We start from the raw sequence: 14,422 nt of genomic DNA, 5'->3' as shown, positions 1-14,422 counted from the left end.
GGTTTACTTAAAATTTCCAAAGGCCGCTGCTCCAGTTGATACTGTTTGTTGATGCTGGTAAGCTCTCCCTGCAGCTCGTCTTCTCGCTTTGTAAATTCTTCTGTACCATGATCCGTAGCTCCTTCTCCCGGTCCAGTTCGGATGTCCGGTCGTGCAACTCCTTACTGAGTCGAGCCTTCGTCTCCTCCAACTCCTCCCGGGCTTTCTCCAGTTTGGCGATCTTTTGCGCGTTATCCTTTTCCAGCTGCTTCTCCTTCTGTTCATGTTCTTTCTCCAAATCCTGTATTTTCTACTTCTACTCCTAGTCTCGTTTCTGTTGGGCACGGATATACTCCTTCTCTAGATCTTGAATTTTCTGCTCGTATTCTACTTTCTTCTGGTTACCGGCCTCCGCAATCGCTTTAAGGTCAAGAATTTCCTTTGCATACTACTCCTTCAACTCAGCTATCTCCTTTCGGTGTGAGTCCCGATCATCCTAAGCCTACTCCCATATGGTCCTATTCCCAGTCTTAAGATCATTGATCTGTTTGATCAAGGCCTCATCATCGCCGTAGTGATCACCAACAGTGCTAACTATCTTTCTATACTTCCTAAATTGCCTGGTTAACTCATTGATCGCACCATCAAGGGTTGACAGCCCAATTTGAAGGTTTTGCACTTCGGTCTGGATCCGGTCGTTAAAGTAACCGAAATGCACGGTTTTGACCCGGGAAATCTCAGCATCAGCGCCTTCCATCGCCTGAGTGACAGTCTCCTGGTTCGCACTTGGGCTATTCAGATGTACTGAACCACCCTCTGTCGTTTACGCCATTGTAGCTGAACGGACCTAATCAGGACAGCACTGTGTTTAGTGATGTCCAGAAGGTTGGGACAGGGTGCCAGGACGTACGGAACGAGTGTCTCTCGTGGATTTCTCTAGGGATCCGGGGTGTAATAATTTCAGTATTCGTGCCTCAGTACTGGTAATCTCACAGCTCTCTTAGAGGGAGAAGATGTAATTAGGGTTCTTAGGCGACATGTAGCTGGGTGGTGAGGAAAAGCGGCTCGTGGGGAGGAGAAGTGGCGTTGGAAGGGACGTGAACCAGTTTTGGGTCAGTCTAATCTGATCACGTCACGACTTCCTTTGAGGAGCTTCATCAGGCATAATATCACCTTGACGCACGCGCTCTGCATGTACAGTTGCAACGTGTGAAGGTCTGAATGGAGGAAGGATCAATGACCATCACAGGCTGCAGTAATCAAGAGATGCACGGACATAGCTGTGAAGCCAGGGAGGTGCCATTGACTGAAAGACCAAGTCACCCCGCCGGACATGTTGACGAATGCATGGCCCGTGCAAAGATGATGTAGCTGCGGGGTTTGTAGGTTTGTGGGAGATGAGGCGACGAGTATCATTGCTATCAGTACCAACTCACAGGCAGCATGCATAGAGAGTGGTGTGCTCTTCCAATGGAGGGCAGGGATCAAGCGAGTTAATGTTGGTCGTTGTTCTCTGACAATGAGGGGGAATACGAGTTGGTCGGCTCATGCGGGATACTATCAAGGTCGCTTGCATGGTTCTTCACAGGTGCGTCCACGAATGAGATAGGCCCACGTTCAATGGTGAGAGACATTGCATGTCTGAGGCATCGAGAGATGTGTGGGCCTGGAAAATCATGAGGCAGCAGAACCAAGGGAGTGTCTTGATGACATTGATCGCCAAAGGACATTCGGGAATTCCAGAACCTGATACCCAGGAGCCGCCTACGTCGAAGGGTGTAGGACGAGAGGCTGGGAGAGGAATTGAGCGTTCACGTCTATGAATAGTACTGTAAATTGTCATACTCGTAGCTACTCCTAGCTGCACGATATGTGGTGCCATATCCCGCCACGGGAGCACCCTAGTCAGGTACTTCCACAGTGACTGATAAACAACCGAGGACCGACCCGAGGACGACGGGGCGTAAATAACCCCGTAAAGTGGCAAGCCACTGCTATGGCTTAGAGCTACCGCCACGCCACGTGGCTAGTAGTATCTTGCCGCCAATCTATCGTGCGTCTAGACACAACACTAATACAGTCATTGGAGACAGGTGGATCCGGACTACAGTGGCGGATGACACCCCATCAAACTCTTGTCTGTACTTCGACATCACCGAATACTTCATCTAACGGCAATTTTTAGAGAACTATAGCTACGAATAAAGGAAAAGTCACTACCTGCTTCACATGACCAACATTTGGTTGCATACGTCGTCCTTTTCTCAACCGTCGGTCCCCATCCGTAAACTTTTTCTCTTCCATAGTCGGGCTGCCCAGATAGAATATCTGTCTGGCGTATCGCAATCATGTCAACTCCAGTGGTGGTTGACATTGTGACATATTTCTATCCGATTGGGAACACACCTGCCGTCCACTTGACTCGAGGTCTTCCATACAAGCAGTCTGCCAATATTCTGCTTTTAGGGTGTGGCGATGTGCGCAACATCTTGTTTACGGTCTATTCCGACCAGCGTTCTGGTGCGCAGAGTCCATCCCGCGGGTTCGTCGCCATCCACTGATATACTGCCAGGCCGGAAACTAGACGTGACGTGCTGTGACATTGAGCCCGCCGTCATTGGTGTGCCTCGCTTCTTCCTCGCTGGCGTGCTTTGCTAACGAGGTCAAACCCAGCGCGCAACATCTTGGTGCTTACTCTCCTTTTAGACGATGTCGACGGGTCCAATGACGCTTCTATATGGGACATATACTATCACCTGTGTCTGGATACCAAGGCCTTGGAGTTGCTGGGGACCCAAGCCACAAAACTACACGAACTGGCGGCTTCAATGCAGGGCTGGCATCGCGGGCAATATGGCCGACAATTCAGATTTTGCGACGAGGGAACCCTAGCGAAGGTAAGGGATATCTGGGACACTTACCGCTTCACACGCTTGAATCGGGACGACCGAGAACGTTTTCTCGAACGCTCAAAAGCAGCAATGCAGAGGGCCATGGAAAGCCGAGCGTATCACCTCGGTGGCACCAGTTTTGTCATATCGGGCCTTCGATCTGCAGCCCCCGCCGGCATCGGTGCCATTCATGACGCCCCCAAGCTTCATCAACACTATTGGGACCACGGCAACACCGACAGGGAGGGAAAAGACCCGCGCCGAACCGACACGCCCAACCCGATGTTTGTGACTGACAGGTCCACGCTCCACTACGGTACCGACCCATTACTGGGCTTTCACCTTGCGACGGCCTATACCCCACTCACGGAACAGTCACCGTTTCATTCTGAGGCAATGACGCATGATTCTTCCTGCTTCAGGGTTGTCGAGGCGGCACGGCTTCAGTTTCGGTCCTGGGCAAGGTCGCTCAGACAGTACCCTCCCTCTTGTCTTACAATACGCTTTTTCGCAGGCGACGCCATCTCCTTTCTATACGCGCTGCAGCAAAAGAAAATCACCCGAAGTGAGAGGGCCGCGGGCATGTACCGCGATCCCTATCACGCGGAGCCGCTGGTCCTGGACGGCGAGGAATACACGGACTCTGCTCGAGCACCGCTCACATTCGACGTGATTGATACGTCGAACCTCCTTGACCACGTAGGCGCTTTGAACCTCCTTGTGGCCGCCGCGCCGATGTTGGACGAGGGACGCTCAGCTAGCCTATACACCGAATCGCTGGTAAAGCAAGAGGAAACCCATACGGCGTACATTGACAGCCTTCTCAAGGGCCACTTCCCAACCATCTCGACTTTGTTAGGTCTCTTCCCAGTCGAGTACTGGACCAATGCGTCGGCTTCTTCGGCGATGGACGACCTGATGATGGACTCGAGCTTTATCGGGGCTGCCGGTGATATCAGAAGCGGACAGATGCATGTCAGACTGACATGGAAGCAGATCATTCCCGAACGGACTTCGCCATCGCCATCGGCCGCAGGAAAAGGCCGTCGCCTCCGAATCGATGAGAGTGGGTGCGCCCGGATCCTCCATGATGTGTATCTCCACATGTTTCAGCACGAGAACATGCAGCGACTGTTCTCGGATCTCAACGTGCACACCATATCGAAAAGTTCGCTCGTACGCTACCACCGCGGAAGTTATGCTCTGTTTCTACGGTTTGTGCGCAGCAGGATCGCCGCCGACTGGGACAAAGTCATGGACCATCTCCTGAGGCTTATCGAGACCGACTCTAGTCTCTTAATGGGAATGAATTACATTCAGGAGCTATATCTGTTCCTTCATATCTTTGAAGTGTATTCTGTGGACACTTTCTCGGGCCCGATCAAGCAACCCTCCACTGCCGTTACGAAAGGATTGGAGAGCTGGAATGGCATCCCCCCGGTCATTTACGTCACATTAAAGGTACCCAGGGAAAGACTCAGAGCGATAACAAGTCTCGAGCCCGCGGAAATTGGCACGCCAATCGTTCACTGTGTCATTCAGTCCTCCCCGGCGTCGAGGTCTGGGCGTTGGCAAAATATCTTTTCTGCCGTGCAGCTTTCTTTTGGAGACATCTCCACGACTGGTGAGAGGCACAGTGACGCCTTCAGCCTCCATATCGTGGACGACGGGCTGAAATGGAATGGCAGTTCCGCCCTCTTCGTCTCGTTCCGGGCGCCGACATGGACGTTATTGATCGAACCCCGAACTGCATCAATCGCCTTTGGAATCCAGAGCACGCCACAAAGTTCAAGAACGTTCGCAGAGCGTCTGGGTATTGAAATGAATATTTACGAAACCAACTTAGGAGATGAAGAAAACGTCTTCATGACCAAAGATGCACCAAATCAGCCAGAGTCTGCTTCCCTTTGCACCCTCCCGAACGATGATTCAGAAGACTCGCCTCCCCAAGGCCAGGTTGCGCGGACCGTGATCCGTGCAAATGTCGACTCTAATGCTCCGAGGATCGCAGGCCTAACGGGGCGTCTTGAACTCCTCACCGAGGACGTCAAGGCGGCGATGAAAAGTGGAAGCAAGGTCGAAAGTGTCCAGGTGTCTCCATGCACCGTCATCGCGACAGTGGGGCTGATGGCCTCGCCGATCGTTCTTGAATTTCCCTCTCCCGTCCTTGCGAGGAGCAAAATAAGGATTGCAAGAAAGTCTTCATACATCGAAATAGAAGCACCATTGGCCAACGCAGCGGACTGGAAATGCTTCCCGTCATTCATCCATCCCATTTACCCAACACCTGGGCCCCCCGTGGTATGGAATACGCCTTATACGAATTTGGAATGCCTGCCCACCATCAATACGTCAAGGAAACAAGGAATCCAATGGCTCGTGACGCATTCCTCCTGTATGTTCAGCAGCACAGAGCGCGAGTTGAGAGACACTCCGATGCTCGCAGATCAGGACAAAGACGTTCGACTTCGATATAAAGACTCTCTATTTTCACTTCTTATGCACTTTTCCGGCTTGCAGGGTGAACAAGGCCGACTATTTGGCCTTAACGACCCCACGGGTGGAGGGATACACGTTCTGATTTTCGTCGCCAGCCTCAAACTGGACGTTGCCAATCAAACGGTCGTTCTGGACTCGGCAATATTACCGCTGACCAAAAGCCTGATGCCGAGACTCAGGTCATTCTTAGAAGCGCTTTCGGCTATACGGTTATGCAGTATCAAGGTGGATGCCGTCGAATTGAAACTGTGGAGGCAGGTGCTGCCGGCGATGGTCGAACGATGCCGGACATGGGAGCATCGTCCTGACTGTGAATATCTGGCAGAATCGCGCATTCCCTTGTCTTTGGAGAACGGCCAGCCGCTCCTGTGCTCCTGTGGAAGCGGCCAGCTGCCGAAAACATTCCTCACGGGCGTGCCACATTGGGGTTCGGTGTCGAAATACTTTGTTCGGGCAGCGCTGTCCCCGTGCTTCCCAGCTCCCTTTTGTGAGAAACTTTTTGATTTCAGCAAGATAAACAAGGCCAATCCTTTCCCTCACAACGGTGGCGGATGCAGAGTCTGTGGAAAAACTGAATCTAGGCCTGGAGTGGGCTTGTTAACGTGTATGCGATGCCACAACGCGAAGTATTGCTCGAAGGAATGTCAACGGATAGATTGGAGGAACCACAAGCCTAACTGTAGAAATTAGTACGCAGAAAGATTGTGGTGTTCGTCACCCAGGCGCGAGTGACGGGATGTAAGGAAGTAGGGGGTGGTGTGGAATATATCTTAGAAGCTGTTTGGTGGACCACGTCAGTCAACTATGAGGATTGCACACGGCCCCGCCAGCGCAGGCCAAATTTTTCGGGCCACCTTCCTCTCTCTCGATCAATTGCAGCAGGCATGTAAGCCACCATCTAATATGGGACAAGTGTGCTGGCTGGAAACCTAACTCCACTCGTCCCTCTAAGTTCCGTCTTATGATTATCCGTCCTAAAAGTGGGTTTGAAACTCTACAATGTCGCTAATCCGTGAAAAGGTGGTTTTCGATCCTTCTGGAGACGTTTTCTTACTCCTTGAGAGAACGGATATCACCCCTACCGATGACGTTACACCTCATCAACCAACCGGCGATGCTCCTGCCCATGATGTTCCTGCCGACGATGCTCCTACCGATGGAATCTCCATTGACCAAAGTGTCATTGAAATATCAAAGCAACTAAATGACGCAGATGGAGATCCATCCGCAAAACTAGCCAGACGCGAAGTTGAACTACAAGTGTCTTCGAAACACCTTTCACTCGCATCCAAGGTGCTTTGTCATTGCCTGGAGGGCCTTCCAATAGGTGACAAAGACGTCAGGACAATTCCTCTCCCGCATGATGATTTGGGCGCTATGCAAATTCTGCTGAATATCATTCACGGCTTAACAAGAAGAGTTCCAAGGCGGGTGGACGTGTCGGTGCTGTCTCGAGTCGTCGTCTTGATAGATAAATACGAGTTCCACGAAACTGCTGAAGTCTTAACGGACATTTGGCTTGAATCCCTTCAACCCACGATCCTTCAAGATCATCAAACTTTGGCAGCCAACATCTTTATTTGCTGGGTGCTGAAAAAGCCTTCCGAGTACAACATCTTGACCAAGAAAGCCATCTGGGAGACTAGTTGCGGGCTTGAAGACGAGGACGGTTGCGTTCCTTATTGGATCATTAGTAAGAATTCCGCAGAACGATCTGATTATACTCCTAACGTGCTAAGGCGAGATACAATCTCGTCGGCAAGCTATATTAAGCGAGGTCCTCGATACACTTTCGAAACTACTTGATCGTTTCTGCAGTTCACAGCGACAATGCTATCAAGATGATAACTGTGACCCTCTGGCACTCGGAAAGCTCATAAGGGGCTTACGGACGTTTGAGCTCTACCCAATCCGGGAGCCCTCCGAAATAAAGACGTCGATTCAAGATCTTTTCTCCGCTATTCGCTCGATAGACCTTTCGCCATTCTGCGCGGTGTTCAGCAAGAAAGACAAACGCACCCGGGGTCGGGATGAGGACCACGTTTGCGTTCACATGGACAAAGATCTAACGGCCTCGCTCTTGGGAATCGAAGAAAGGATCTCGGGATTGGAATTACGTGACGACGCCCACAAGGACCAATTTGGAACGAATGTGGACGACTAGACACTGGCTTCAGAAGGTTTGTGAGACAAGCTGCACGGTTGCCTGGACCTCTAGAACATTTGGGTACTTCTATGAAATATATCACGTTATCAGGGAATTAGATGAAAACTACGGACACGTCAAACCTATCAAAGTGATGCGGTACAGTCAGTGAATTTGGCGTACGCGCGATCGCGTCGAGGCTCTGCCACGTGCATGGCGTAGCCAGCCCAGTCCTGGAGCACAGCGGGAAGGGGGAGGCAAGTGGGAGGGGTAGCAGTAGGTTGGTAGAGGAGGAATTTTCCACGTCGTCTAGGGGAAGAGAGGGCGGGTGCTGGTAAAACCTCTACCCACGGAGCTATGGCTCGATTTAGGCCCCGCGGAGGTCGTGATGGTCGTGCAGTCGATGGTGTGCACAGTCGGTGACGTTAGACCTTGTGGCCAACGGCTTGTCCACGAGTTGGCAGTAACGTCAGCGTGAGGCGTCAGCCATCAGCCACCCACCCAGGCGATGTGGCGGAGCCGGCAAGGATAACATTCCTCCGACTGATCTAATGCAAGCAGCCTCTTTAGTACCCCGTACTGAGTCCAGTATCTCAAGACCTCCTCTGATGCATGCCAGGCATTGACTGACTGAAGTCCTCACTCTTTGGAATTACTCCCGCGTGTGAGAGGTGATGAAACTGACATTGGCGGCTTGACCGTCGACGTCATTTTGCCCTTGCAATGTCATTCGTAGAACGACAAAAGCACCTTCTACAGAGCGGGGAGTTTTCTGACTTTACCCTGACTGTTGGTGGCAGAGATTTCAGAATCCATCGCAGTGTCGTCTGTCCCCAGTCGACCACGTTGCGCAGTCTATGTGCTGGCAGTTTCCAGGTCAGTAATTTCATGCACCGCCACGCAGCAGCACAGGGTATATCTAACGCACACATTATAGGAAGGACTTGAAGGTCGTGGAACACTCGCCGAAGAAAAGGCCGATGTCGTCGAGAAAGTACTGGAATTCTTGTACACGGGAGAATACAACCCTTCAACAAAGGGGTCCGAAGTAGGGAAACCCCCGAAAAACAAGACGGATTCCCTGCATCAGCAGTCGGAGGAGCTCATGGTTCATGTTGAGGTCTACCTGCTGGCCAAGTACCTGAATGTCAGTGAGCTCATGCGACATGCGACGAGCGCATTCACAGCCGCGGCCAAGGAAAACTTTCGAGCCGACGCACTTCTCGAACCGTTTTCTCGAGTGCTCAACAATGGTGCTGATGGCGACAGTGGACTGAGAGCCCAAATCTTTGAGCTCTGCTTGGAGAACTTTGCCCGGCTGCCAGAGGATGGGGAGTTGTCCCAACTGCTCCTACAGCACGAACCCATTGCCTGGAAGATGTTGTCCCGACAGGCTCAAGCACACGCTTGCCAGATGGAAGAAGCCGCTGAAAAGCATCGGGTGCTCGAAGAAACTCTGAGAACCTCGCAAGCAACCATTGAAACTCTGCGTCAAAGAATTGAAGAAACGACTGGGGAATATTCCATGCACACATCGTACATGGACTATGGCACGTGTCAAGATTGTGGAAACTCGGTGTATTCCTTCATGGGAGATGGCATCAGGCGGTGTGATTCTTGTCTGTCCAGACGTCATTCTTGAAGCTATGTCTCCATCATTGCGCGATCCATCGAGAAAAGTCGATTTCGCCTAACACACTGCAAGCTGATATGGTGTTTTCCTGGCAACTTGGCACTCTTGAACGTTCTGGAGGATTGATGATCTCTCTTTATGGGCCCCTTCTTCCCAGGAAGCGTACGGAGTTAGGAGCAAGAGATGGACGGACGGGGTTGTCGTTGGGTCGGTCGCTAGAAGGAGTCCCTGCCAATTGTGAGGATCTTTGAGAATCCCAGCGCTCGAAAATGTCGTCCAAGTTGAAACCCTCCAATGCTCGTGGTCGTTTGCATTGTGCCGAGTGCTGGTGGCTGGCTGAGATGGTGGAATCTCCTGGAGACAGGGGCAGTGAGGTTGGCCGCGGCCCTGGACATGGCCACCTCTGCAAGTCAGAGATCTGTGCCATTTGGAGGTACCAAGGACACAACGTACCACAAGATTTGTCACCAACAGAGTAGTTAAAGCCAGCCATGGAGGCATCTAGGTAGCCACTCCATATCTGGGGTTTCAATCCTCGACACAACCGCGGTTCATGTTCGTCCCACATGACATTTAGCATGTGCAAGGTTCAAAAAGCATATTGGACGATCATGTAGGTTCCGTCCTAATTGGGAATCTCGCCTATCTCGAAGAAGTCACTCGAGACGAACATGATTGACACGATGGTTTGGATCAAATCCTGGTCATTGCGTGTTCCTCGTACTCGCATATCTATAAGAGGCTAGACCAATATGTCTTAAAACGGCACTATGTACAACCACTCCTCTCACCGCAGTCGCCCCCTGCATCTCCAAAAAGCGGCAGGGCTTTTTGTCCTCCACCAGCACGTTTAAGACTCGCCGAAGAAACGTCCATCGTGTTTCATATTTGCCTTCAAAACGTCAATCATGCCAGGATATGCCGGTAGCAACGTCGTCCGGGGTCGTGCTACTTTTCCCCTTGCTCCATACGTACTATGTACCTCGTACTCGGTACGCTTTGCCCTTACATAGGTCTCCCGAGCTGGGGATATCAACAATATCAAGGGGTACTTCGGATCTTGTACCTCCTCGCCGTCGAGGTCTTTGGCATGGCCAATTCCATGCTGAACAGGCGGGGCAGATCTACGAGATGCAAATGGTTACGTTCGACACTGACACGGTCGACCCGAAACACTTGCCCCGTGCCCCAGACGCTGTGACCCAGTCACCGCGTGGAAAGCATGTCTTGGGTGACTGCGTACTGGAGCCCTCGTGGAACAACAGAGGACGATCATGCCATGCGCATATTTCTCTGGTTCCACAGTCGACGTCGCCTCTAGTTGTGCCATTCGATCTACAGCTTGTGGTCAAAGAAAGAATAAGTTTGGTGATAAGGTGGCATACTGATGCCCGCCGCTGAGAGAGTTTGTGGTATTGTCTTCTTCTGTCGTTGGCGTGACCCATTCTGTTTCTGCTTTGTTTTGCTTATGTATGTCCAACCTCTTCTGGCTACAGTTCGCCTGCACGTCTCAGATAGCGACTGCGCGACTTTTCTTATTCTCTCAGGTTTCCCCGTTGTCTACCTTCCCTGGTGACCTGCGGATCGCGACATCTTCCCACACTCTTTCTCGAAAATTGCCTGCCTTGACAGGTACAACATCAGAGTCAAGCGAGTTTTTGGGAGGTGTCGTCTGTATGAGCTCGACGAGAGAGGCACCCGTCCAAAGGGTGTTCGGCGTGGCATTGGGACGATGATTCTACCACACAGCTACTGGGTCCATGTCTCCCAATTCATTCTCAGCACCCTGCCAAAAAGAGCGCCTCAAAGTCCGAAGCCGGCAAGTTTTCAAGAGAGCACGAACGATGGTCTTGAACCCAAAGCGAGCCAACAGGAATCTCCCAACTTTGCGGCTGCTGGTGTCACTAAAGGCAGAGGAACCACAACCGGTGATATCCTACCGATTCAGACGAGAGCTGTGGGAGACCTCACCGATGGCAAAGACTTGTTTGCCCGTCAAGATATCCCTTCTCTCGTGTCCAGCGCAATTGGATCTGATCTCTTCCCGCCACCTTTTCCTTTCACGCCTGGGATTCCTCCGTTTCCAACTGCTCCCGAGGCCTCCTTTCTGACCGCCGTGACGTCGACGCCAGAGCCAGGATCAACATTGTCCTCGACCTCTTCACCTTCAACAACGGTTACAGACAATCTCTCGTCCAGTACACTGGGCGAATCGACAACAACGTCTGTCAACCCTGGCGGTCTTCTATCTCAGACTTCAACTGCATCCGATCCTTTGTCTGCGGCCCGTACAGCATCGCAGTCGTCAACACCAAATCAATCCTTCCCAATGACGTCGGCTCCTGCGAGGACAACAGCTTCGTCGAGTCTTCAGCACACAGCCAGTGCCCCTGCTGTTGAGGCCAGCATGAATGGCACGACCGAATCCAAATGCCACGGGACTCTTTCACAAGGACAAAAAGCAGGAATTGCCATTGGAACTCTCGGTATATCCTCGTGCCCATTATGACTTCACTCTTGAATATCTCATGCTAATAACGGTGCAGTTGGTGCTACGTTGATTCTGTCGTTGCTATATTGGTTCTTTAGATGGCGCAAGGGTGGTCGTCAAGGCTCGATCGTGAGACTGGGGCGACATCGGCACCCTGAGTCTGGCGAAACGCCTTGGCCACGTAACCAGCCGTTCGGCATCTTACCAGATTCTCCCATGGCAGAAGCTGGCTTGAGCAATGTCCCAGCCTGGAACCACAAAAACAACATCCACGCGCAGCCGACCATGATAGTCAAAGCGCGGCAGTCCATGCCCAGATCTCTGAGATTCCTCCGAACAAATCCCCTGGGCATGAACCCGGTTACTCCGCCGGCCTCGAGGCCACGAACCCCGAGCCGAAAATCACTCGCTTCGTCCTTGTTCCGTCGGCGCTCAACGACGTCGACGCTGCGCAGTGTCTCGGTTCCACCAACAGAGGAACAACCCGTGTCCATGAGAGGCCCTCACTCGCTACGACCCCTATTCATCCCCCCTTTCAGGCTTCAACCAGCAGCCTCGCCGGCATCGCCGTCCAAGACAGCCACCAAGAGCGTCTCGGCGAGCACTCGCTCCTTTGCGGGTGCCTCTGCAACTCACTCGCGTCCAATGAGCCAGCAGCAGAGGCCGCGTTATCCGAGTACATCGCCCGCGGACAGAGATCCTCGGTCTGCCAGAGCGATCTTCGACCGGACGAGACCTCGTCTGCCGTCAAAACTGTCCAGGTCGCAATCCTCTACGACTAACACGACTGGCTCGGAATCCTTGCCACAGGGCGCGAGGAAAGATGTTCCACCCCCCGTGCCACTCTGGCGAGGGCGAGTCATGCCCCGGCAACCCCTGCCCACCTTGTCCACGTTGTGGGAGAGGGATAAGACCCTCCAAGCCCCCAATCTGTCACGGGATGCCCATCTGGACGTCTTGAAGGCGAGCACGAAGGTGCGCGTGCGTGCGGCCCCTAGCGACGACTCGGACGAAGACGAAGACGACGAAGAGGACACACCTCCTTTGCCACCTCCCAAGAGTCCAAGGATGATGCCGCCTCGACAGGTTGGATAGGATAAGGAAATCAACATCGTCAAGGGGTCCTCATCCTGACACCGCGCAGGTCTGTCAGCCGCTCGACCTGTATTGACCTTGTCTCTGTTATTTTATCGCTGCCACGCACGCAGATTGCAAGTCACCTGAGATACACATGGTTCGGCCTCGGCCAGATAATCCGGTCGCCTCCGTAACGAGGACGACGGGCAGTGATATCTGGTATGGTACAGGTAGTACCTCGTATCCCGTACATATACCACAGGTTTACGGGGGTTGAACACCCCTTTATGTATTTGGACTCGGTACATTAAGAGTAGACTCGCCCATCGCGTTGCGCACGGCACCTGTTATGTATGTATCTATGTACTGTACACAAGAAAAGAAACTGTTCATTATGAAACTGTCCTGATTGCTGACTCCTGACCCCTGGCATTGGACTAGTAACTGGCAACTGACAAGCAGACCCATGGGTATCCGTCTCCTTCTGGTATTTTGCTTTGTTCTTTCAGCATTTTTAGAAAGATGTTCCCGATTCCTTGTCACAAGTCTTATTCATACATGAGTAAGTACCTAGCTAGGTATGTACGTACTTGCTCACTTACCTTTCCTTTCCTTTCCTTGTCAAGACAAGAAACAGAGGTGGAAAAGAATAACCGAAGCCACGACGATAGAGAGAGACAGAGTACCTCGTACAGTGGAGAGCACACCGTTCTCACCACCCGTCACCCATCTATTCATCCATATATCTCCACCCTAGATAGAAACTACAAGTAATCTCCTTACAAGTAAGTACGTGAGTACCTCACCAAACCTCTCATCTCAGAGACTGTACCGCCTCGGCGCAAAGACCCGCTTCCAGAACCCGCGATTCTCCTTCTCCGGATACGGCACGCACAGTCTCCAGCGGGGACTGACGCCGTTCCTCACCTCCCACTCCCTACCCATGGCCGCGAACCCGTTGCGGACGATATTGTCACTGAACGTTGCGTTGAGAGTATGCGCACCCAAGAAGGAGGTGGCGCCGGTTTTGTCAAGTGCCCTGGCCAATTCCGTTGCTGGTGGCGCTCCTGCTCCTGCTCCTGCTCTGCCACTCGCACTCGCACTCGCTTGCCGAACGCACGCGGCACAGTGACGGTGCGAGACGATGCGCTCCTCGCGCGGCCGACGGGGCAGGGGCTGCCAGAAGCGGTACGGACACTTTACCCCCGGCCGACACTTCTTCTCCACGTCGAGACTGTCAGCCAGACCGATGCGGCCGGAGCAGGTGGGACAGACCAACCTCGCGGAGACTGTGTAGCACATTTCCCCTGTCTTTTTCTTGTTCTCTCCTTGTTAGCTGTTGGATGTGCCCTCTGACTTTGCTGTTTGATTTTCTGGTTTGATGGTAGGTTTCAAGTTATTTGTGCGAGACACATCCACATGTGGTGATGGTGCGAGGAAGAATCTTCTTATGAGGAAGAACGGAAGAGACAAGGCAGTCCAGGGGAGACTGCCAAAGGGGACTGCCCTGCCCTGTCATGCCCTGCCTTGCCCTGTCATGCCTTACCCTGGACTCCGTTGAAAAGCATTCTTTGGAGTTAGTTGGGCAGTCCTTTCTACCCTCAAAGGAACGGAACAAAGACAACCGAAAGAAGAGGCTGTGGCATTTTTCATTGTTGTGTTTCTTTCCGAGACGGAATGAGACAAAGGGGATCGACTCGGTGGAA

The 14,422-nt window shown here is 52.3% G+C and overlaps 4 protein-coding genes across 4 annotated transcripts; 3 read left to right on the top strand and 1 right to left on the bottom strand.

Moving 5' to 3' along the window:
• Nucleotides 1-2,327: 2,327 nt before the first annotated feature.
• On the top strand, nucleotides 2,328-5,970 carry AYO20_10178 (hypothetical protein; the record flags this gene model as incomplete). The annotated part of the gene is made up of 4 exons (XM_022648439.1): nucleotides 2,328-2,499; nucleotides 2,552-2,599; nucleotides 2,686-5,856; nucleotides 5,951-5,970. 4 exons carry the CDS (start codon nucleotides 2,328-2,330, stop codon nucleotides 5,968-5,970), a joined length of 3,411 nt encoding a protein of 1,136 aa, XP_022495626.1.
• Nucleotides 5,971-6,368: 398 nt separating this feature from the next.
• AYO20_10177 (hypothetical protein) lies at nucleotides 6,369-7,533 on the top strand (the record flags this gene model as incomplete). The annotated part of the gene is made up of 2 exons (XM_022648438.1): nucleotides 6,369-7,062; nucleotides 7,109-7,533. 2 exons carry the CDS (start codon nucleotides 6,369-6,371, stop codon nucleotides 7,531-7,533), a joined length of 1,119 nt encoding a protein of 372 aa, XP_022495625.1.
• A 705-nt stretch (nucleotides 7,534-8,238) lies between these two features.
• On the top strand, nucleotides 8,239-12,734 carry AYO20_10176 (hypothetical protein; the record flags this gene model as incomplete). The annotated part of the gene is made up of 4 exons (XM_022648437.1): nucleotides 8,239-8,391; nucleotides 8,453-9,051; nucleotides 10,898-11,634; nucleotides 11,695-12,734. 4 exons carry the CDS (start codon nucleotides 8,239-8,241, stop codon nucleotides 12,732-12,734), a joined length of 2,529 nt encoding a protein of 842 aa, XP_022495624.1.
• An 801-nt stretch (nucleotides 12,735-13,535) lies between these two features.
• AYO20_10175 (hypothetical protein) lies at nucleotides 13,536-14,018 on the bottom strand (the record flags this gene model as incomplete). The annotated part of the gene is made up of 1 exon (XM_022648436.1): nucleotides 13,536-14,018. The coding sequence occupies one exon, from the start codon at nucleotides 14,016-14,018 to the stop codon at nucleotides 13,536-13,538; it is 483 nt and encodes a 160-aa protein (XP_022495623.1).
• Between the last annotated feature and the right edge of the window lie 404 nt (nucleotides 14,019-14,422).

The sequence above is a fragment of the Fonsecaea nubica genome, assembly GCF_001646965.1.
Source record: "Fonsecaea nubica strain CBS 269.64 chromosome Unknown Scaff104, whole genome shotgun sequence".
Taxonomy (NCBI): domain Eukaryota; kingdom Fungi; phylum Ascomycota; class Eurotiomycetes; order Chaetothyriales; family Herpotrichiellaceae; genus Fonsecaea; species Fonsecaea nubica.
This window is presented reverse-complemented; position numbering and strand designations above follow the sequence as displayed.